Source organism: Anabrus simplex, chromosome 1, assembly GCF_040414725.1.
Source record: "Anabrus simplex isolate iqAnaSimp1 chromosome 1, ASM4041472v1, whole genome shotgun sequence".
Taxonomy (NCBI): Eukaryota; Metazoa; Arthropoda; class Insecta; order Orthoptera; family Tettigoniidae; genus Anabrus; species Anabrus simplex.
The window spans coordinates 1,068,233,151-1,068,257,126 of NC_090265.1; the positions used below are offsets into that span (position 1 = coordinate 1,068,233,151).

Consider the following 23,976-nt stretch of genomic DNA (forward strand, 5'->3'; position numbering starts at 1 on the left):
TGGAATCTGTGGAGTGACAACATTATTAACAACCCTTGTACAAGTTTCAGCTTTAAATCAAGAGGAGTACAACTGCTAATTCGACATGGAAATATAACTTAGTACCGTGTATGATAGTGTCAACATGGAAGCCTAAATCCTGAGACAGCAGCTGACAGGGACTGAGTCCTCGTTCTCAGTATACAATAGATACATACTCAGATCACATTTCAGTCAAGCTTCAAAATGACCTACGATGGCCTTGACACACAATTTAGATTGATAGGCCATGGATTGTTGAACATGAGTCAAGAGTCCACTGTTGTTTGGAAGTCACCGGCTGCTGCATAAGTCCTGACAAATAGAAATCTCAAGCATGAGAGCCTTCATACGACCCCCCCATGAAAAGTCACATGGGGTCAAATCAGGTGACTGGGGAGTTTTTTCAAATAATTAATTCAGATGTTCCCACATATGAACAGTACAATGTGCCACCTATTATATCGGCACCATAATCCACCTTCTGGTGACGGGCATAACTTGCAATAATTAAGGCAAAACTCCCTCAACGAAATTCAGATAGACAATGCCACTAAACTGCATTGGTACAAAGTAGGCAGGTAGTCATCAAATATACTGCCTGACACATTTACTTGGAATCTGTGTTGACATGCCTGAAAGAATATACCATTGCAATTTCATTGGCCCACACATGGGAATTATGCATGCTGAATATTCCCTCACATGTGAAGTATGCTTCACTGTTAAAAGATGTTCAGGAAAAAATAATGTTGGCTGCAATCGACTCTGCTTCAGCTACTACCACCCAAATTGCATATGTCTTGTACATACTGCAAGTGACTTGGGTGCAACATCTGCTCAAGGAGAAGTTTCCATACACTGAGCTGCCTAGTTCACATGCTGTATGCAATTGCATCTGTGCCTGTGGCAGGAATTACTTCCATGTATGTCAAAAAATGTTCCTTATGAGGCAATGTCTGCATAGAGCCCTGTCTAGATAATCTCCAAATTATACCATTTTCATGCAGATCTTGATATACAGCCACAAACATCTAATGTTGTGATGCACAATGATTTGGATGACACTGATACAGCTTCTCTTCAGCTCCCCCATAGCAGTCTGCTGTGCAGTACGCACAAAATACATCAGTTAGTTCTATTTAGGTGTATTTCTCCATAGCTGTATAAGTTCACAACATACAACCAATTTAACACTGTATGCAAATGATAAATATGCAGTAACATGATGCATCACAGACAAAAATGATCCCCGATCAAATGGCAGAGGGTGATGACTCATACTACCTCATGCAATTAGTTCAATTTCTTTTCTCCTTGTATATAAGAAAGAGAAACTACAAGGAGATATACTGTAATAGTAACTGAAGACATGGTACAGGTAGGAAGATAAGAATATGTGTAGTTTGTCCTTGTTTTCTTGTGTATATATATACTCGTATTTATCCTATCTCTCCACTCTATTATTTCTGGTACCCACACTAGTTCAATCTTTGTACTTATGTTTTGTGTGTGTTGTTCATTACTTTAAATGTGCTTCATGTCTTTTGAACTCTTTCTTTTTTAGACAGGGATGTATTATTATTATTATTATTATTATTATTATTATTATTATTATTATTATTATGCACAATTGAAATACATAAAATACATGCTTAGAAATAATTTCCAAAAGGCTTTTCAGGTAGCAGTTATCCAACCAGGAAGAACTGGAAATGTGGGCAATCTCAAGACTAGAAACTTAATCCTATCCTTGTCTGATAAATGCATTAACTGATTCCATTAGAATGATTCACACACAAGAGAATCTCAGAACCTACTCTTCATGTTAAATAGTTACTTGAGGAACAATCTGTCAATAGGAATTGAAATACTGATATTCTACTCGATAATGAACACATTCGCTTTATGTCACTCAATTTTTAAACTGACCTTCTCCAAATAATTCCATCTGAAAATAGTAAATAATAATGTTATTGGTTTTTACGTCCCACTAACTACTTATTGATGGTTTACGGAAACAAAAACGTGCCGGAATTTTGTCCCACATGAGTTCTTTTACGTGCCAATAAATGTACCGACACGAGGCTGATGTATTTAAGCACCTTCAAATGCCACCGGACTGAGCCAGGATGGAATCTGCTAGTTGGGTCAGGAGGCCAGTGTCTCAACCATCTGAGCCACTCACCCGGCCCCAAAATAGTAACTAACATATAAATATATTAGTTCAAGAGTATAAATAAATCTGTGAATGGGGCTGATAAGATATTGCTTCGCCCCCTTAAACAACACTCACCCAAAGTACACATTACCACAATTTTTCTAATGCCTTGTGATCAAGCTAGATGTTAGTAGAACAAGCACATGCCACAGACGAACACCTGGTTAAGTAGCCGAAAACTTAATGCCAGCAGAGCCCCCAAATAAGATCAGTAGATATGAAGCTTTATAGCAATTAGTTACTGAAAAATAAAATTCTAATTCCAATCTACTGCTTAGAACAGACCAATGACTGCAGTATATGAAGCTTCTAGTAACATAAGAGTGGAAAATATTCACCTAAAAATTAATTCAAACACACACACATGTGCCCTATGAAGGGTTGCTAGATGATCTACTTCATCTTTTGTGATCTGTAAACAACATTTATTAAAGATAAAAGATAAACTGACAACATTAACAAAATAGAAGGGAAAAAATAAACAAAAAAACAACAAGTAAATTCCATTTAAAAACTATCCCAAAAATGGAAACAGAAGCAAATCATCTAGTATCCTTCTTGTTAAAAAAAAAAAAAAAGTGATGCTGCAAGTTGTTAGTAGGCAATGCAGCACATACCACTACTAAGCAGCTCTTGTTGTTCTGTCTCGAGTAAAGTCTCCTTCGCATTCACACTGAGACTAGAGTTGTATCCCGTATCTCCTTCACTGCCTGCTGGCCCAACAGAGAAACAAAGACAACTACAAGACCCCAACAGAGAAAAAACAAACTAGAGTAAAATATTCAGCAGGTACAGCAACCTACAAGAGAACAACTGTGTATGGATATGAAATTAAGTTCATGACTACATAGCTATAATACAAATGTCTGCTGAATTTAAATCATCGTCGTCATCATCTTCATCATCATCATCATCATCATCATCCTCATCATCAAACTTCTATCATGAAAGAAAAATACATCATAAGCATTCTTTGAAACAACATATCTTTAAGAAGTAGATCATTTAATTTGAGTGCTGATGCCTTTCTTTCTGTATATGAGAAAATTTTTGAACAGATTTTAATGTAAAAACACAAATCACTGACACAACACACAATTTCAATCAGGTACACTCTAAGCTTTCTTGAAATACTTTTCTATCCCCTTTATGAAAAAAGAATGTACAAAATGGCAAAGACTTCAAGACAAATATTACTTCAAGGTATCTTTTCGGGCTGTTTGAAGTATCTCACCTGCTATGGTTTTAGCTCTAGCATCAGCTGATTCGTTAGATCCAGGAATAGTAGAAGATTCATGTGAATTACCACTATCTACAGATGTATGTGACACACCATCAGCAGCATCTGCCAAAGAATTTGCATCTTCCGACATCCGGCGACGAATCCCAGAACGGCGGAATAGAGCTGCTCCCAATATCACATTTCTGAAAATAAGCTCGTAATATAAATAATGTCTGTAAAATATGAAAGATAGACAAGGAGTAAATTTAAAACACGTCTTATACAGAGTGGGTGAGAAGTAATTCCCTATTGTAAACTGTAAATAACTTTTGTATATATCAATAATTTTTTATGAGATTTAATGCATCTTTTCTTTACAGTGGTAGAACTTGATCAGTAATGGAACATCGTATCTTGGTGCAGGAGAGAGCTCAGGTGGCCGCCCGCTACGAAGTCTGGCATTCCATTGTGCAGGTGCATAGATGGTGGCGGACAGTGCATGGGCCTCGCACTACATTGGACTCAAAGACCATCAAGAACTGTCACAATAAACTGATGAACACAGAACTGTGACGGATACTCTAAGAAGTGGTCGTCCCTCAACATCCAGGTCACAGGAAGAGGGTGCAGGATACGTTCACAAGAAGCCCTCACAAAACAACAAGACAAGCCGCTTGTGACAGTGGTCTCCCCTGTCATACCATAAGAAATGCTCAGGAAAAAATAATTAAATTTTCGTCCGTGGAAGCCACATTCCTGTCAAAGGCTATAGCCGGAAGATTGTGACCATCGAATGGAGTATGGTGAGATCATGCTGAGTTGGTATGAAGACTGGCCGCAGTCGTTTGAGAACATCGGAGCAACAAAGCTGTTTTTCACGTTGGAAGGTTTGTTAACAGACACAACTGTCACTACTGGGCAGAGAATGATCCAGGGGCCACAACTGACAAGTCTCAAAGCTGCCCTAAGGTCACAGTTTGGTGTGGCATGGCATCTAAGCAATTTGTGAGTCCATTCATTCCTGAAAACACCATGAACACAGAACAGTACCTAGCCATGTTGGAAAATGAAGTTTGGCTAATTGTTTCTACTTGGGATAATATCAATGACCTCATTTTGATGCAAGATGGAGCCCACCACATTTTGCACTCGATGTCCGTGACTGGCTGGAATGTTTTCCAGGAAGTTGATTGGGTCGCCAATGATCAGCAGGAGTGGCCAGCACGGAGGGGGGAGTTAGGGACTGGAATAACTTACCAAGGGAGACGTTCAATAAATTTCAAATTTCTTTGAAATCATTTAAGAAAAGGCTAGGAAAACAACAGATAGGAAATCTGCTACCTGGGTAACTGCCCTAAATGCAGATCATTAGAGAATGATTGACTGATTGAGTCCTGATCTCACTCCATGCGACTTCTTTCAACAAGGTTGGGCGAAGGAAGAGGTTTATCACACCAAACCAACAACTTTAAATGACCTGAAAGATCGTATTCACCAAATCCTCACTAAGGTCCCTCAAGAATTCCTGCAAAATTCAGTTGAAAATATACCCCGTCGGTTACAAAGACTGGTGCAAAATGATAGTTTCAAGTGCTAAATGTTAATCCATAGGATTTCTTCCGTGTTAAAACTAAACAGCAAAACTTGTTGTGGTCAAATAAAATAAATATTAACACTTTCAACACTATGCCCATATGGGATACGGGCGTACTGCTTTCCTGCTTCTGGACAGCGCCCGTATGTGATACGGGCGTAATTCTTCTCGTGCGTTTATATCCAGCTGCACGTATCACGTACGGTTCCCATCCCTTGGCTGGAGGTAATAGTTCATCTAGTGACCACTAGAATGCAGCAGATATCGGGAATTTCGAACTGAAACAATAAACAGGCTAATTTCTTCTTGCCGTGACCTCTACCGAAGCACTCTGTGTGCCGTGTGTTGCGCGCGCCAAATCTGTCAGGCTGTCAGCTGTGTTACTGTGTAAACATGTCTTCATGCCGGCTCAATGATAGTGATATTTTGGATATTTTATCGGGAGACGCGGGTTCAGAGATGGATGAAAGTGATGACGACCCTGCTTACGAACCGGATAACGTATCAAGCGATAGTTCAGGTAAGATTTTTATTTATTTTGTCACTTTGGAACGTAAGTGTTTAGCTGTATTATTTTACTCCAAATACAAAGGATAGAAATACTTCGCCTACAGAAATTTGGGTTAATTTTTTTCGTTTAGATCAAGAGACACAGGCTAATGATTCACCTGTGCCGGGAACATCTGCTAGATCATCTGAACCTGATGATGGTCAGAAACAGATGACCAACCACAGCTACCTGTCTTCCAGTCAGCATCTGGTTCTACTCAGTTTTGCGCGGGGAGTGACAAAATGGATCGTTTCAGTAATTTTTTAGTGACGATGTGATCAAAAATATAAAAACAGAAACTATCAGATACTGAGGTACGACAATTGCGGCAAGGAAACGTCAGGGCAAACTGAAGGAAAATTCCATGTGGTACCGGTGGTCTGCAGTAAAACTTCACAAAATGAATGTTTTTTTTGAACAATTTTTCATATGTGTGTGGTGAAGCTACCCAAACTTAGTGATTATTGGTGTATTGATCCCTTTTATCAGACAGGATTTGCCAGTTGATTCTTGAGTCGTTATAGATTTTCCGGAATTTTATTTATGTTGCACCTAAATGACAATGCCACCTTGTAACTTGTGTCCAACTACTTGCTCTCTCCAGAATGTGATGGACGCTACCAAGGAAGCTTGTAAATTAGCCGCTTACTGGTCACACCACATTTAATTAATTTTGTATTTATGAAGAGCTTAAATAACATCGTTACCTGCCATCATCAGAAGTGATTAATGATTATAGTACCAGATTTGTTATTGTCCTGTTATTATTATTGTAAGTATAATGTATGTTTCTGACATGATTAAATAAATAAATAAATAAATCAATCAAGAAGGGGGAACCTAATCATGACCCACTACATAAACTTAGGCCTTTCTTTGATTTTTTGGTGCACAAATGCATTGCCAGTTTTAAGCTGTATGAGAACCTAATAATAGATGAGGCTATATGTCCCTTCCTTGGTCGAATAGGATTTAGGGTTTATATCAAGAATAAGCCCAATAAGTACGGTATGAAAATGTATGTACTTTGCGATGCGGCAACAGGCTACGTACTGAATTGTGAAACATATACGGGATCCACAGGGAACGATGACAACAGCATTCAGGCTCTTGTAGATAGATTATGCTCACAGTTTTTCAGTAAGGGCCACTGTATTTATATGGACAGATGCTATAATAGCCCCTCCCTACTGAATATGCTGTGGCAAAAGAAAACCCTGGCTGTTGGAACTGTCATGAAAAACAGGAAGGGTTTACCACCAACGTTCAAGACAAAGAAATTGAAGAAGGACGAGATGATATTTTTGAGGAAAGGGCACCTTCTTGCTGTGAAGTGGAAGAGCAAGCGGGATGTTTTATGCCTTTCAACAAAACATAAGGCTTCCACTACACTTGTTTTTTGGTAGATTGAGGGTGGTGTCGTACAGAAACTAAAGCCTGACGTAGTCATCAATTACAATATAAATAAAACTGATGTTGATAGAGCAGATCAACTGAACAGTTATTACCCATTCGCACAGAAGACAATGAAATGGTGGAAAAAGCTCTTCTTCTATTTGTTCCTTAGGTCTGTTGTGAATGGTTTCATTCTATATAAAGAGATCTCAAAATCAAAGATATCTCTTGTGGATTACATGAGAGTGATCAGTTCGCGGTTAGCAGCTAAAGGAGGAGACAACACAAGGCTGGAACCTACTCCCTCCCCCAGTGTTGACAGGACTTTTGCTCACCATTTTCCAGAAAAGGTTCCTCCAACGAACAATAAAGTGAATGCTACTCGTTATTGCAAAGTATGCTCAGACAGGGGCAAGAAGGAAAGTGGTAAGCGTGTCAGAAAAGAGAGTATATGGTGGTGCAAGGAGTGCAAAGTAGGACTGTATATAGTCCAATGTTTTCAGGACTACCATACGAAAACAAACTATTCCTAAATAGGTAAATATTTTATTTCACTGCATTTGTGTTTATTTGTAGCATAAGTAGTTGCATTAAATGATTATTTTTTTATTGTTTCAGCAAGCTTATTGGTATAACCTCAATGTTAAAAAAAAATTCCGTTCTAATTTTTTCATGTTTTTCATATGTTTTTCATAAGACTAGTATAATTAAATTACTTCAGATATTTACTTGTTGATTAACATCTTCATTTTGGATGGTTGACACCTTCATACGGTACAAAAATCAGGCATGTAATATGTTTCACTGTTCCATAATAACGTGTTAAAAATGAGCAAAAAGACCCAGTTCACAGCCAGGATCCATGTTAAAATATGGTAGTGTTGAAAGTGATAAGAGATTTATTACCATATTACAATAGGGAGTTACTTCCCACCCACCCTGAACATGAAAAGTTATGTACAACATATCTGAAACACTGTTTAGACAAGTATCAATTACACTTAGCCAGAATTCAATGTACACAATTCAAGTTAATTTTCTGTATCTTCATTTCATTTCATTTCACCTGAGTTTGTTCCACAAAAGCTGGCTTGAACTGTTTCCATCAGAGGGCCAGGTAGCCTCAAGTACAGCACGATTGTAAAAGCCGTACGTTATGGCATTTGGCTGCAGACCATTCCGCTTCATTTGAGACAACAGCTTCACAGCCAGAACTGGCTGACCATACAACCCACAAAGCTGCATCATTACTCGGTAACATACCTATAATGGATCATCATAAACAATATGTCATGAATTAAGCATAGAATATGAACTGAAGTGGAAAAAAAAAATAATTAAAAAATACACTGAGTCTCCTAACCTCATCTGTTGGTCTTAACTTGAGTTTATGAATCCTGTCCAGGAGCTGATATGCAGAGCGAAGACATGCCGGAACTTTGGTACGAGGCATGGACTTAGTGTAGCTCGGTAAATGGATGAACCAGATGCTAGATGAAAAAATAAAGTCACCAATTAGTTCTCAGTATTATTAAAAAAACAACACTATGCCCCAGAATGGAATCTTTTAAAAAGAGAGTTTTCAAAAATTTACTAATATATCTTTAAAAAGTTACCTTAAAATAACAGTTGAATACCATACATACATACATACATACATACATACATACATACATACATACATACGAGAGTTGGGGCAAAAGTCGTTGCAAGTACTGTATTTTTATTCTTGCAGATATGTGAGCGGATCACAAACTGCTATTTGTCGCGTGGAAGCTATGCAGGCATAGTGTGTACTCACAGTAATAGATGGCTCTCGGATTGTTGGTAGTAGCACAGCGATCACTGTGAAATCAGTTGTGTGATAAGTGTTGTATGAGATGGAAGTAACCTGTGTTGAGCAGCGCACATACATGAAAATAGCCATTTTCTGGGGGAGAAATGTGAGAAAACGTTGCAGTGAATTGGTGGAAGCCCTTGGGAATAATACCCTCCCATACCATACAGTAGCATGGTGGGTAGGAAAGTTTCAGCAACGGGATGTGGCAACAGGTGATCAGCAACACTCGGGATGACCTATCAGTGTGCAGACAGACGTGGCACGTGCCGTCATGTCTTTTGCGATGCCTCTTGCCCTCTCTACCTCCAGCAGCATCCATCGTCTGTCTTCCTTTAGGAGCTGTTTGATGATGGCAAGTGCCACGTCGGTACACACACTGACAGGTCGTCCCGAGCGTTGCCGATCACTGGTTGCCACACCTCCTTGCTGAAACCTTTCTAACCACCATGCCATTGTATGGTATGGGAGGGCATTATTCCCGAGAGCTTTCACCAATTCACTGCAACATTCTCTCGCATTTCTCTCTCGGAGAACGGCTATTTTGATATATGTGCAATGCTCAACATAGGTTACTTCCATCAAGCAAGACACTCATCACATAACTGATTTCACAGTACTCTCTGTGCTATTACCAGCAATCACAGAGCCATCTCCTGTTGTGAATAAACACTATGCCTGCATAGATTCCACGTGACAAATAGCAGTTTGTGTATCCGTTCACATATCTGCAAGAAAAAAAGAATTTGCAGTGACTTTTGCTCTAACCATCCTACATACATATGTGCATTCATACATACATACATACATACATACATACATACATACATACATACATACATACATACATACATACATACATACATACATACATACATACATACATAGATACATAACTATAGACGGTTATGCCTTTCACCATTCAGTTTCCAAGCCTCTGTGAATTTACTAAACAACGCCACAATCCTCTATTTGTATCTAGAACTGTGGCTTCATTTAGTTCCATTCCTCTTATCTTTAAATTATTAGAAACGGATACTATCCTTGCCTTGGTCTCCCTCCACTTCTCTTACCCTCCATGACAAAGTCCATTATTCTCCTAGGTAACCTATCCTCGTCTATTAGCCTCCCATGACCCCACCACCACAGCTGATTTATGTGTACAGCTTCATCAATAGAGTTCATTCCTAACTTACCCTTTATCTCCTCATTCCAAGTACCCTCCTTCCATTATTCCCACCTGTTTGTACCAGCAATCATTCTTGCTACTTTCATGTCTGTTACTTCTTAACTTACGAATAAGATATCCTGAGTTCACCCACTTCCACTCCGGTAAAGCAAAGCTGGTCTGGAAACAGACTGATGTAAAAATAGTTTTGTCCGGGAGCTTACTTCTATCTTACAGAATACTGTTGATCACAATTGCGAACTCACTGCATTCGCTTTACTGCACCTTAACACAATCTTACTATAATACAATCCTGGGAGAATAGACATCCAAAATAATTGACATTATCTACCTGTTCCAGCTTTGTATTCCCACCTTAATAATCAATTCTCTCAGGTTTCTTACCTACTGACATCACCTCAGTCTTGGAAAAGCTAATGTTCATATCACACTCATTGTATCTATTTTCAAGTTCCAAAATAATAGATTGTAGGTTTTCAGCACAATCTGTCATTCAGACCAAGTCACCAGTATAGGCCAAACTGGTTACTGTATTTCCACCTAACTGAATCCCTCCCTGCCAATTTATACCTTTCAGCAGATGATCCATGTAAACTACGAACAACGAAGGTGAAAGATTACAGCCTTGTCTAATCCCTGTAAGTATCTTGAACCAAGAAGTTATTCCACCATCAAATCTCACTACAGCCCAATTGTCAACATAAATACCTTTGATTGATTTAATCTCAATCTCATAGTCCCCCAAAATGACTAACAATCTTTTCTCTCGGTACTCTGTTATATGCCTTCTCTTGATCGAAGAAACATAAATGTCTATTCCTCTCATAGAATTTTTCATTATCTTGCACAAACTGAAAATCTGATCCTGACAGACGCTCAGTGATCTGAAACAACACTGGTTGTCATTCAATTTACCCTCAACCAATGATCGGAAACTCCTTCCCAAATGCCAGTTAACACTGTGCCTGATACACTGATCAATGAATTACATCGACAGTTGTTGCAGTCTTTCCTGTGCCCTTGGTTATAGATAGGTGCAACTACTGCTTTCATCCAAACAGAAGGTACCTTACTAACATTGCATGTTAATCTTATTACCCTATGCCTTCCCACTATATTTCAGGTCCAATTTCATCTGTTCCTGCTGCTTTATGACAATAGAGTTTACATGACATCCTTTCCACTTCCTCAAACATAATTTTGCCTACATCATATCCTCATCCCCATAAGCTTAGTTGTTCACATCAGAAACATTTCCTTTTACGCTGAGAATAGATTCTTTTCTTTTGTCCAATGCTTCCCCGAGACCATTATGAGTTCACCTGATTTACCCAAAACACTATTCATTCCCCTTATTCCTCCCTTTCTTTGATTTTTTATTACTGTCCAGAAAGGTTATGCTGCAGCTTGGCCTAGCCTTTCCAGGTTATTACTGAATTCTTCCCACTACATCTTCAGGGTCCAATAATTATTGGTTTTGCTCTGCTCCTTTCATCTATGTTCAAGTCCCTGTCTGCACCAGACCTTGTTTGGAGATATTTCTGATATGCTTTCTATTTATAAGCTGCCCTCACTTTGTCATTCCACCAAGATATCTGAATTTTCCCATCTTTACACACAGTTGTTCCTAGGCATTCCCTTCTTTTTCTACTACAGCACCTCTGTATGCCACCCATTCTCTTTCCATATCCTGAACCTGTCTGCTGTTTGGAACTTTTCACTAATCATATCCATGTATTATCCGCACACTTTATCTTGGTGCATTTGTGTACGGTGGTGAGGAGTAAGGAGGGAGCTGTCCCGGTATCGATAGTGCTGCCTGGTGCTGCCAACTGAATTGAATTGAGAATATGATCGATCGATATGAAATTTCTAAACCGTTATCATCTTAAGCCAACAACTATGTCTCACACACACATTATAACATTATAAAACATTTCTCGATGCGAATCTTGTTCCTAGCATGAATTCTATACTTTGGCTTTGTTGTGTAAACAACAACAGTACTAGTGCGTAAAGTGTACGCCAGATGTCACACAATGATGCTTAAGCGATTCATAGTTTGTGTTTCAAAGGTTGCCAGTACGAATCTCGAAGATTGCCGAGGTCGACCGATGCAGCACTAGGGTGTAAATGCACCAAGATAAAGTGTACGGATAATACTTCAGTCTAATTTCCTTGTCCTGCAGATTTTCTAACCCTTTATCGCCTGCAGCCAGATTTCACTTTATGTTGCATGCAGCATTTTTTCCGTTGAACAGTCCTACCCCACAACCTGCCCTTCCCCTTTTAACCCCTGTTAAGTACTTTATCATCTTCAATCTCTTCCTTGTTACCTCCCTATACCTAAATATTATTGCCTTCTAACACATCCAGACACATCCTCTTCTCTGACTCAGCCAGTTCTACTTTCTTTCTTCCATCATCATCATCATCATCATCATCATCATCATCATCATCATCATCATCATCATATCGTTGACCAACTCCAGTTTCTCAGGTGTTGTATACGAGCCCCTTCCATTTTGTTCGGTCCATGAACCATTCTTCATTCACAATCCGCTCCCAATCCTGTCCTCTCTCCTCTACATCCTTCTTCACTAAGTCTGTCCATTTTTCTCTACGTCTACCCACTGGTCTCTTTCCCCTTCTCTTTCATACTCTTTTCTTGCAGACCTATTGGCACTCATTCTTTTCACATGACCAAACCACTTCAGTCTTGCCTTTTGGATCTTCTGGAGTAAGGAGTCTTCTAGTCCTATGTCTTCTCTGACTTTTTCATTCCTGATCTTCTGGATCATTGTGGGTAGGAACTTCATTTCTGCTGCTTGGAGTTTCGAGTTGTCCTTTCTTGTTAATGTAGCGGTTTCCAGGCTGTATGTGAGGACAGGGGTGTAGTATAATTTATACAGTGTCATCTTGGTTTTGAGTGGCACTTGTTTATCCCATAGTAGCTGTCTTACTTGGAGGTAAAAATGTATTGCTTTGCTGATTCGACTGTTTACTTCATATTTAGCTAAGTTATCCTTGGACATTATACTACCCAAGTACTTAAATTCTGTGACACTGTCCAGCTTAGTGCCATTTAGCATGATTTCTGGCTGATTGTCACCCTTCTGTACCTTCAACACCACCATTTTAGCCTTGTTGATGTTTAATCCATATCTCTCAAACTCCTGACTCCACCCCTGCAGTCTCTCTTCCACATCTTTTTCTGAGTTACCCCAAATTAGTACATCATCTGCAAATGCAAATGCTTTTAAATCTTGCTGCCCCTTTTCTTTTAGCGCCTTTAATATGGTATCCATTACAATGATAAACAATAGGGGCGACAAAGCACTACTTTATTGTACTCCCCTTTTTGTCTCAAACCAGTCTGATAGTCCAGAACCAACTTGTACACAGCTTCTGGTTTTCTCGTAAAGCATCTTAACTTTTGAAATTAGACTGTCTAGAACTTAGAGCTTTCTCAGGCACTCCCAAATAAGCTCTCTTGGTATGCTGTCATAGGCCTTTTCGTTGTCAAGGAACAGTAGATATAAAGTCTTCTCTTTTCCCCAATGTTTTTCCATTAGCATCCTGACAGCAAATTTACATAAGATCTGTTGTTGATCTTCCATGCCTAAAGCCATATTGTTCCTTTTCTAAAAGTGGTTCTACAATTTCTTGTAATCTACCCTTTAATATTATTTCCAGAACTTTTAATCCATGAGAGAGTAGTGATGCCATGGTAGTTGGTACATTTCTGTCTGCTGCCTTTCTTGAATATAGGTACAATTATACCTTTCTTCCAGTCTTCTGGGATGGTATTTTGCTGCCATACTACATTTAGGAGTCTATATAGCCATTGGACTGCTGGGGTTCCTCCTGCTCTCAACATGTCCACACTGAACTCATCTATTCCTGCAGCTTTCCCTTTCTTCATACTTCATACTTTTGAAGTTATGAATTATAAGTTATGAATTTCATTATGGTCTGTATTGACAACTGATCACTATCAAACTATTAGTTTGTATATTGTCTTATAAAACTGGGACTAGTTTCGACTGCATATATATTGGGTCATTTTCAGCCACACTCCAATTGGAAGACATAAGCACACATATAACCAATAATGATATAAACACTGATATGACACAATTTATAGTCTTAATTTAAACCATTGATGAAGTCTGAATAACATATCTACACTTTAAACTAAATAAAACACCAAAAATGTTATGGTTGATGGCGATCTATTTTGTTGTTTCGACAGCAGATATTGTTTTTGAGTTGATCTGGGATCTCTATCTCCAGCCGTGTGATTGGTGGTTCCGTATTTTTGCTGGGCACTTCACTTTTTCCAGATTCTTCTCTGTTTTGAATTACATTTGATGCCTCTCCATTCAGGAGCTTGTCAAAGAAAGTCTTGCATTATCTTCTGATTCCATCTTCCTCTCGTACTACTGCTCCATCATCCTGCTCTATTACCTTCATGTCTTCTAGGTTATTTTGCTTGTTTCTAATTACTCTGTAAAGAAGTTTCTTGTTTCCTCTGCTGTCATCTTCCAACTTTTCCACAAACTCATTCCATTTTTCTCTTTCTCTTCTCTTACTATCCTCTTAGATGTAAGTTTTTTGCCCTTTAGAGTTCCTGTAGTTTAGTCATTTCTTGGCCAATTGTCCTCTTCCAACTTTTCCACAATAATATTAATATTAATACCTCCCCATTGAGTTCCATTTTGTTTGCCAAGTTGTTTCCAAGGAGACACTCACCTGTCAAATGGAAGTGGGACTCTGTTACTCCCATAGGTCCAAGGCTTGCTCAAAATCTTCTGAGTTTGGTAAATTCTGTGAAGCTGGATGCTACCTTATTTTCAAACAGTCCCAGTGAGGATCTCTCCTCTAATGGGCTAGGGAGCATTGGTGAATTGTATAGTCCTAGCTATCTGAGCACAAGGAGGGTCATGAATCATAATATGTCAGAGATGCCACCTTCCATTCCATAGCAACTGGTATCCTGACTCTACGACCACTTACTGGGCCACTCAGGTGTTGTCCCTAGTTCACAAATCAGGATGAGACTACAGGAACCCACACCATGAACAACACATTTGAATAACTTAAAGAATATTATCATGGGCAAAGTTACTTTCAGCATGAAGAATAACAGATTAAAAGGAGATAAAATTACATAATAAAGCAGATTTCTGGAAGTCAGTGTATGCTTGCAACAGAGTTCATGTATGGGAAAGGTATTACAATATTAACCCTCGGATACTCGCGCTAGGAATTGACGCAGCATACTTGTGCGGGCTACATACGTAGCCCAAACTGAAATTCAATCTGAATAACTTGTACGCACTATTTTTAGGTTTCTTTGATAATAATATCTTAAATAGTAGTATATATTAATATTATAAGCCAAATTTGAAGACCATATATAGGTTTATCTTTTGTTGAGAAGAGGAAATAAAAACCCTTGAAGAAAAATGTCATCGCATCTCACACTAAGGGAAATCTGCCATGGAAACAGAAATAAAAGAATTACAGCTTTTAAATTTATTTATATGTATACCCAAATACCTACATTAGAACATATTTGCATGGTACATAAATAAAAACAATATCAGGTTAATTAACTGTCTTAGGGTTTCTGTGAGTTTTTTTAAGAAATTTTAGAACTCTATCAAAACAGGTATTCCTATAGTATCGGTAAATTTTGCATCACGATCATGTTCAAACTTATCTCTTAATTCACCTACATACATATGTAGTTCTTAACTTTAAATACATACATATGTGTCGCTGTGGTTATCATCTGTATTATATTGCTATCTATAAAATGTTCTAAGCATTCAAGTTCAGTTTTCACAGTACGAGCAATTCCCTTAGGACCAGCAAAGTGCATGATAAAGTTATGGGCTCTTGTACGCACATTAGTACATGGATGATCCCTTAGCCACTTAAAATTCTCCTTGGCAGTGAACCATCTGAAATGATTGCTGCCAGTACCTGCATTGTCATTTGTCGTTGGACACTCGGACGTGGTATCTTCCTCACTGCTTGTACCTTCTTCAGATTCAGTTTGGTGTAATTCGTGTATAAGTATGCCGTGATCACTATCGTCACTATCACCGCTAACAATACTATCACTACTATCATCTAACCACTGACTGATTTGAAAGTAATCTACTTGGCCGCCTGCGCAGCGAAGTTTCCTTTGCTCAGTCATTGTCAGCACTGAAACAGCAATGCTCATGCAGGCTACTATAGTAGCCCAGACCGCTTCTAATCCATCTGGCGCCTAAATGGCGAGTCAAGCCAGAAACACAGTCGCCAGTTAATTGCAACATTGATGTGCAGCTATAGAGAGTATCAACATTCCTGGCAACGAATATGCTCTGTACTACAACACAATATATGACTGGACTACACCTGTAGCCTACACGAGTATCCGAGGGTTAAATGGCTTATTTTGTACATACCAATTATAAATAGCTAAAAGTATATACTGCGACCAGAAAAACTGATGTTTGTTAATAACATTATTTTTTATCTTCATCTTCTTATTTGATAAATATTTGATGGCTGAATGAAAAGACATACAAGACATACAAGGTAGGATCTAAATGCTCAGGCACTCAATGTATAGTTTCTTACTGTGAATAATTTAAAACTCTAACACACTACCAGTTTCAAAGTAATCTCCTGGAGCGACATTACATTCCTGCCACTGTTGGCATAATTTCTGGAAGCAATGCTAAAAGCTATCTTTTGGAACCTCTTGTAATGCAGATGCAAAATGACATCCCTTCAGATTCTCGTTCATCCTTGGAAAAGTATTATTTGCAGGCGGTTAAGCCAGGTGAATCATAGGCATTCAATCACAGGCAAATATAACAACTGTCTTCCAAGTGCATCAATGTTGGTAATTATGAGTTTTTACATGGCTGAAAAGACCAATTCTAGAACCACCAGCTCTGTTTTAATGCTGACACATCAAATCTACAAAAGCTCCTTGTTGTGAATTGGCATTATGTTAAAGTAGAGAAGTTCTATGTTTGGTGAGAAACTGGGCTGTTGTCCTGGAGAAGGTACCATTGTCCATTTTGTCACAAATTGACCAGAGCATCCATTACAGGTGATGGATTCTCAGTATTCTTTAAAATGCCAATGCTGCTCTAGAAAATCTATATTTCATACTTCACAGTATAGACATAATAAACAATAGAACAACTTATTTGTCTTCACTACTGTTTCACAGTGCACAGGGCAAAAGTCTTCTCATTATGGAGGGGAGGGATTTAATAATGAATTTCAGACAATGATGCTTTATGCTTTAACTACACGCTCATGGTTTACCACATACATGCAGTCCCCAAATGCTTGGATCCTACTTTGTATATACCATGCCATAAGCTGGCCACACTACTGGAACAAAGTGATGAATTATAAATAACCATATCAATAAATAATTTTAACTAACCTATAACACGTTCCCAACAAACATCTGGCCCAAAGTTCAGGAGATGATGCGTGTTTCCGTGCTAATTTCTGAGCTGATTTGATCTCGTGTTTTGTTCGGCGAGCCATTGGACTTCCAGGCACGCAACCAGTCAAACGGGTACCAACTCCAAGGAAGTTCTTAAGTTCTTTGCGACTCAGAAGTAGAGGGTTTAAGTTGAATCCCTTATTTTTTAAAATAATTAAAAAGGAAAAAGAAAATTAGACAAATTCTCATACAAAAACAAAAAAACACAACAAAAGGATATTTCTATAAACCTAATGTTTTATCACAAACATCAAAGTACACATCCTGAGATACTCAGGACTTATTCACTTAGATTTAGAAAGAAATGTGAGTATGACTGATAGGACAAATATAAAACAAACACAACAGAGTAAATGTAAAATCCAATAGTTATGTAGGTACAGGCTAGTATAGGATAAGATGGAATGGAACCTGCATCAAACAAGTCCAAAAACTGATGACCCAAACAACATTAATTTACTATTTGTTTTTTACGTCGCAGCGACACAGATGGGTCTTACGGTGATGAAGGGATAGGAAATGGTTAGGAGTAGGAAGGAAGTGGCCGTGGCCTAATTAAGGTACAGCCCCCGCATTTGCCTGGTATGGAAATACGAAAACACGGAAAACCATCTTCAGGGCCTGCAAACAATGGGGCTCAAACCCACTATCTCCTGAATACAAGCTCACAGCTGCTCGACCCTAACCGCATGGCCAACTCGCACAGCCAGTTTATTACATCAGCAATTCCTGAAATGATACATCCACATTTCTTAATATTTTTATACGTACCAGTTGTCTCTCAATGTTTATTAGCTATGAAAATCATTGAAAGTATTTCTATTCAGTGACATCAAGATCAACTTGTACAAAGGTGGTTTGAAAAGTCTGTGCAAAGTCCGAGAGATGGCACCACAGGCGCGCATCGATGTCATGTTTAGTTAGTAGCATCTCTTGAATGAACGCACACCAAGTTTCAGCCATATTGGTCCATTTCTTTGTGTTTGGCATTCATGTGAATCAAGGAAGTCGAGTCATTTTCAAGAAATGGACGAAAAAGAATCTCGTGTGGTGATTAAACATTACTTTATGAAAGGCAAAACGCCTCAGGAGACTAAAGAGAAGCTTGATAAACATTATGGTGACTCTGCACCTTCAATTATAACAGTTTATAAGTGGTTTCAAAATTTTCGGACTGGCCATATGGGCACAAATGACGCTGAACATTCTGGACAGCCTGTGGAGGTTACGAATCCAGAAATCATTGATCAAATCCATGATATGGTGATGGATGACACAAGAGTTACGTTGCGTGAGATTGCTAGAGCTGTGGGCATCTCGATAGAATGGGTATGTAATATTTTGCATTAACGTTTGGACATGAGAAAGCTATCCGCAAGATGGGTGCCGCGATTGCTCACGCTTGACCAAAAACGGAATCGTGTGAAGTGTTGCAAGGATGGTTTGCAGCTGTTTCAGAAGAATCCGAAGGACTTTCGTCACTGAGGATGAAACATGGATACATTACTATACTCCTGAGACCAAACAACAATCTAAACAATGGGTTACCAAAGGGGAATCCACCAAAAAAGGCGAAAACCGTTCCTTTGGCCGGAAAGGTTATGGCGAATGTATTTTGGGATTTGCAAGGGATAATTCTCATCGACTATCTGGAAAAGGGTAAAACTATTATAGGTGCATATTATTCATCGTTATTGGACCGTTTGAAAACCGACCTGCAAGAAAAACGCCCATGATTGGCACACAAGAAAGTCCTTTTCCATCACGACAACGCACCAGCACATACCTCAGCAGTTGTGGTCTCAAAATTAATGGAAATAGGATTTACACTCATTTCACATCCACCCTATTCTCCAGACTTGGCTCCCTCGGAAAACTATTTGTTCCCCAATTTGAAGAAATGGCTGGCGGGACAAAGATTTTATTCAAATGAGGAGGTGATTGCAAACACTAATGGATATTTTGCAGACTTGGACAAATCCTATCATTCGGAAGGGATCAACAAACTAGAACATCGTTGGATGAAGTGTATAAGCCTGAAAGGAGACTATGTCAAAAAATAAAAAAGGTTTACCCCAAACACGTAAGTAGCTTTTATTCTTGCACGGACTTTTCAAATGCCCCTCGTATGTAATGTGTACAAAACTGATTCTGTAAAACCTCGTTAATTTGAAGTCGCTGGGATGCAAAAATCGGACTTTGAATTACGCGATTTCTAATTAACCGCCAACTTGTAATTCAGAAATGGCAACCCTTGCGGCATCACAAAATATTCTAAAACCCGTTACTGCATGCAATTAACCTTGATTCACAGTTTAAACATTTCAATGCAATGAGAAAACTATTTTAAAAAATGTATCCAACAAGGTGCATTTACAGTATCCAAATAATGCACTTGGATAACTCACTGACAAACATAACCTCAAGCAAAGAAAAAATATACAAAGAAAACTTTATTCAAAGACAAGGAGAAATCTATACTGGCTCCCCTGTGCAAAAGCTTTATTTATTGTATACTGTACTATACACATTTTAGATGCCTTTTACTTGCACGGAAAGCACCCGACGCCCTTAAAACATCGCAGCTTATCGAACTTTCCTATGATGAGGGGAGAAATTCTCTCATTTTCATTTTCATTACAACACAATATAGTGACTATTCTATGATTTCCCGCCACGACACTTCTATCATAATTTAAAAGTGCCACTCCTTGCCGCATCACAATTCTAAGACCCACTAATGCATGTTAACCTTTTTTCACTGAATTTGCCTGAGCGATTTATTTATTACTCCACCTAGTGATGTAAATATTGTATATTGTCATTGTTTTTATTTCCGTCTGTCTCTTGTTTTTTCATTTGTTCCTTCATTTCATTTTTTTTTTTTTTTTTTTGCTATTTTGCTTTACGTCGCACCGATACAGATAGGTCTTATGGCAACGATGGGGAGAGGAAAGGCCTAGGAAGTGGAAGGAAGCGGCCGTGGCCTTAATTAAGGTACAGCCCCGGCATTTGCCTGGTGTGAAAATGGGAAACCACGGAAAACCATCTTCAGGGCTGCCGACAGTGGGGCTCGAACCCACTATCTCCCGATTACTGGCCACTGGCCGCACTTAAGCAACTGCAGATATCAAGCTTCGTCATTTCATTTCTAGCACATTTTTAGCTTGTATTATGTCGATTACTTTTAACCCCCCCCATTTCACTGAAGATGGCTCAAACGAATCGAAACATGATAGGAATTTTATTGCTCCATTTAATGATGGAATTATGTTTTGTATTGAATTAGGGTAGCAGGTAGGGACCCTCTTCGGAGGCAGCCCTACACAGGGAGTGGCGCCCCTGCCTATGTGAGTCCCAGAGCACACTGACCCAGGGAGAACATCTGGTATGGGTCCCAGCTCAGGGTTATGAGTGAAAACCTCAACGGCATCTACGGCGGAGAATGTGGACTTTGGTATGGTGGAGATGGCGGAAGGGGCAAACCCATAGCGTCTGTACTCCAGAGGAGCAGCTACGAAAGGCGTATGTTTCCATGTTAGGGGCGGCCTAATTTTGAACCTGGCAGTAGGTATAAAATGCCTCTGGGTGTGGCGAGCTTATCGTAACAATAGCCTATATGGATAAAGCAGATATGGTGCCTCGGAAAAGGTTAGGGCGTCCCCTGCTAAAAGCGACGCGCAGCTATTCAGGTGCTGGGGGAACTGTGAGAAATGGGCAACCAGCACCAAACTTCATGGAGACTGCAACAGCAAATGTCCTGACACTGACAGGAAAGATCGAGGAACTGGTTGACTTTATGAAAGAAAAAGATATGTAACGTAGGTGGTTTGAAAAGTTCTCGGAATGTACTGGAATTATCTTACCTCAGTGGAACTGCTTTTATTTTTCAACATAGTCTCCCTGTAGACTAATGCATTTGGTCCAGCGATGTTCCAATGCCTTGATCCCATCTCGAAAATGAGATTCCTCCAGGCCTGCAAAATACCTCATCAATTCGGCTGTCAGTTCTTCCCTTGTAGAAAATCTCCATCCACCGAGGAAAATTTTCACCTTGGGGAATAGATGAAAGTCTGATGGTGCCAAATCAGGTGAATAAGGTGGATGTGGCAACAATTCGTACCCCAGTTCATTAAGTTTTGCCATGGCAATAACACTTGTGTGCGGCGGAGCGTTTTCCTGATGAAAGATGACCTTTTTCCTTGCCAAACCAGGCCTTGTTTCAAGTATCTTTTCCTGTAGTTGGTCCAGGAGGTTTGCATAGTATTGCCCCATAATTGTTTGGCCAATAGGAAGATAATCTACCAGCAGAATGCCTTTTGCATCCCAGAAAACTGAGGCCATGACCTTTCCGGCCGAACGCACTGCCTTTGCTTTCTTTGGTGGTGGTGAATCAGCAGGTTTCCACTGCTTTGACTGCTGTTTTGTCTCTGGGGTATAGTAGTGGACCCAAGTTTCATCTGTAGTCACAAACCAGCGCAAAAAATCTTGTTGGTTGCACTGAAAACGGGCCAGACATTGTTCGAACATTTCCAATCTGGTGCGTTTATTGTCCAATGTCAAGAGTCGCGGCACCCATCTTGCGGATAATTTTTTGATACCCAATTCTTCGGTTAAAATTTAATATACCCATTCAAAGGCATCCCTACAGCTTCAGCAATCTCCCGCACTTTCAGTCGACGATCCTCCATGACCATTTTATGCACTTTTGCGATAAATTCTGGGGTCGTAACACTTTTTAGCCGTCCACTATGCAGATCATAATCCAAGCTCTCCCGACCAAATTTAAACTCGCTGGTCCACTTGGCAACAGTTGAAAATGAAGGAGCAGAGTCCCCTAGTGTGTTCTGAAAGTTGGCATGAATTTCCTTTGCTTTCATACCTTTCTTTGCAAAGTATATCACTGCTCGAATCTCAGTTTTTTTCATTGTCACAAATCACTACATGGGAACAACAACAAAGAGTCATCACTACCACACTCCTGCAGTTAGAGTACTGGCGTGCCACGTGTTCATTCACAAAGGATGTGTGATTATTGCACGAGAACCTCGTTGCTCTAGCACTGACATCTAGCAGTGATTCCGAGAACTTTTCAAACCATCCTCGTATAGCCATACTTGGACTGTGTGAGACTAAGAAGAGGAGCACGGGAGAGATTCCTCTGAAAGAAGGATACAGGCTGTATTACAGCGGAAGACCTGCAGCAAAAAATGGAGTGGCCATCATACTTAGAAAAGAAATCCAAGAGTATGTGGAATATACAAAATTCGTCAGCGATAGGATGATGGCGATGAGACTCCACTTTGAAAATGGTGTGAAAGATCTATTTCAGTTGTATGCCCCACAAACGGGTTGCATAGATGAACATCTGGAGGACTTTATAGAGGAAGTGGAGAGACAGATGGAAGATAAGGAAGTACTACTGATGGGAAATCTAAATGCACAAGTGGGAAAGGAAAGACATGGAAAGGAAGATGTTATAGGGCCCTTTGGATATGGAAAGGTAAACCCAGAAGGCGAGGTGTTGGTGGATTTTTGCATGAGGAACAAAATGATTGTTGGAAACACCTGGTTTAGGAAGAAGAACAGTCAGAAGATTACAAGATATGGTTGGGGAAACAGAAGAACAAAGACCATGATTGATTATATAATCATAGAGGAAGAACACCGGAAGAACCTTTTAGATGTTACAGCTATGCCTTAAGAAGCCTTTGGTGGAGATCATAGAGTTGTGGTAGGAAAATTGAAAGTGGGAAAGATTGAAAAACCCCCATTAAGAAGAGAGAAAAGAATTAAAGTATGGAAGTTGAAGGAGAAAAGCATACAAGAATAATTTCAAAGGGAAATGATACCCTTGGTACCTAGGACGGAGGTGGGGAGTGTTGAAGATGAATGGAAAAGATTTAAGGAAGCACTGGTTGGATGTGCAGAAAAGGTATGTGGTAGAACATCAGGAAATGTGAAGGACAAAGAGACACACTGGTGGAATGATAGGGTAAAGATTAAAGTGAAAGAAAAGAAAATGGCATGGAAAGCATGGAAAACATCTAAGACTGAAGAAAGTAGAAAATATGTGAAGGCAAAGAATTTGACAAAGAAAGTAGTGGAGGAAGAAAAGAGGAAGAGCTGGGCCTTATTCATACAGAAATTGAGAGATGATATGCAGGACAGCAAGAAATTACTGTATGATATCTTAAGAAACAAAAAGAGAGATCAAGTAAACACCAGATTTGTGAAGGATGAAGGTGGCATAATATTAACAAAGCCAGAAGAAATAAGGAATAGATGGAGAAAGTATTTTCAGAAGTTGCAGAACGTAAGAACTGATGGCTGTCAGTCAATGGACGACCAGGAAAGGCAATTAGTTGATGAAGAAATCGATAAAGAAATTACAATGAATGAAATTGAAATGGCAG

General features: G+C 39.3%; 1 protein-coding gene across 6 annotated transcripts in view; it reads right to left on the minus strand.

Moving 5' to 3' along the window:
* The window catches only part of Crag (DENN domain-containing protein Crag), a 579,187-nt gene that overhangs the window by 283,883 nt on the left and 271,328 nt on the right, over positions 1–23,976 (minus strand). For 4 of the 6 annotated variants that reach the window (XM_068225393.1, XM_068225394.1, XM_068225390.1 and 1 more), the window contains exons 15-19: positions 17,495–17,697; positions 8,364–8,490; positions 8,067–8,263; positions 3,474–3,664; positions 2,857–2,952 (exon numbers count right to left, since the gene is read on the minus strand). In XM_068225393.1, the coding sequence (XP_068081494.1) occupies positions 2,857–2,952; positions 3,474–3,664; positions 8,067–8,263; positions 8,364–8,490; positions 17,495–17,697 (814 nt within the window). The remainder of the gene's footprint in view (positions 1–2,856; positions 2,953–3,473; positions 3,665–8,066; positions 8,264–8,363; positions 8,491–17,494; positions 17,698–23,976) is intronic. The other 2 variants (XM_068225392.1, XM_068225395.1) reach the window with 2 other exon arrangements.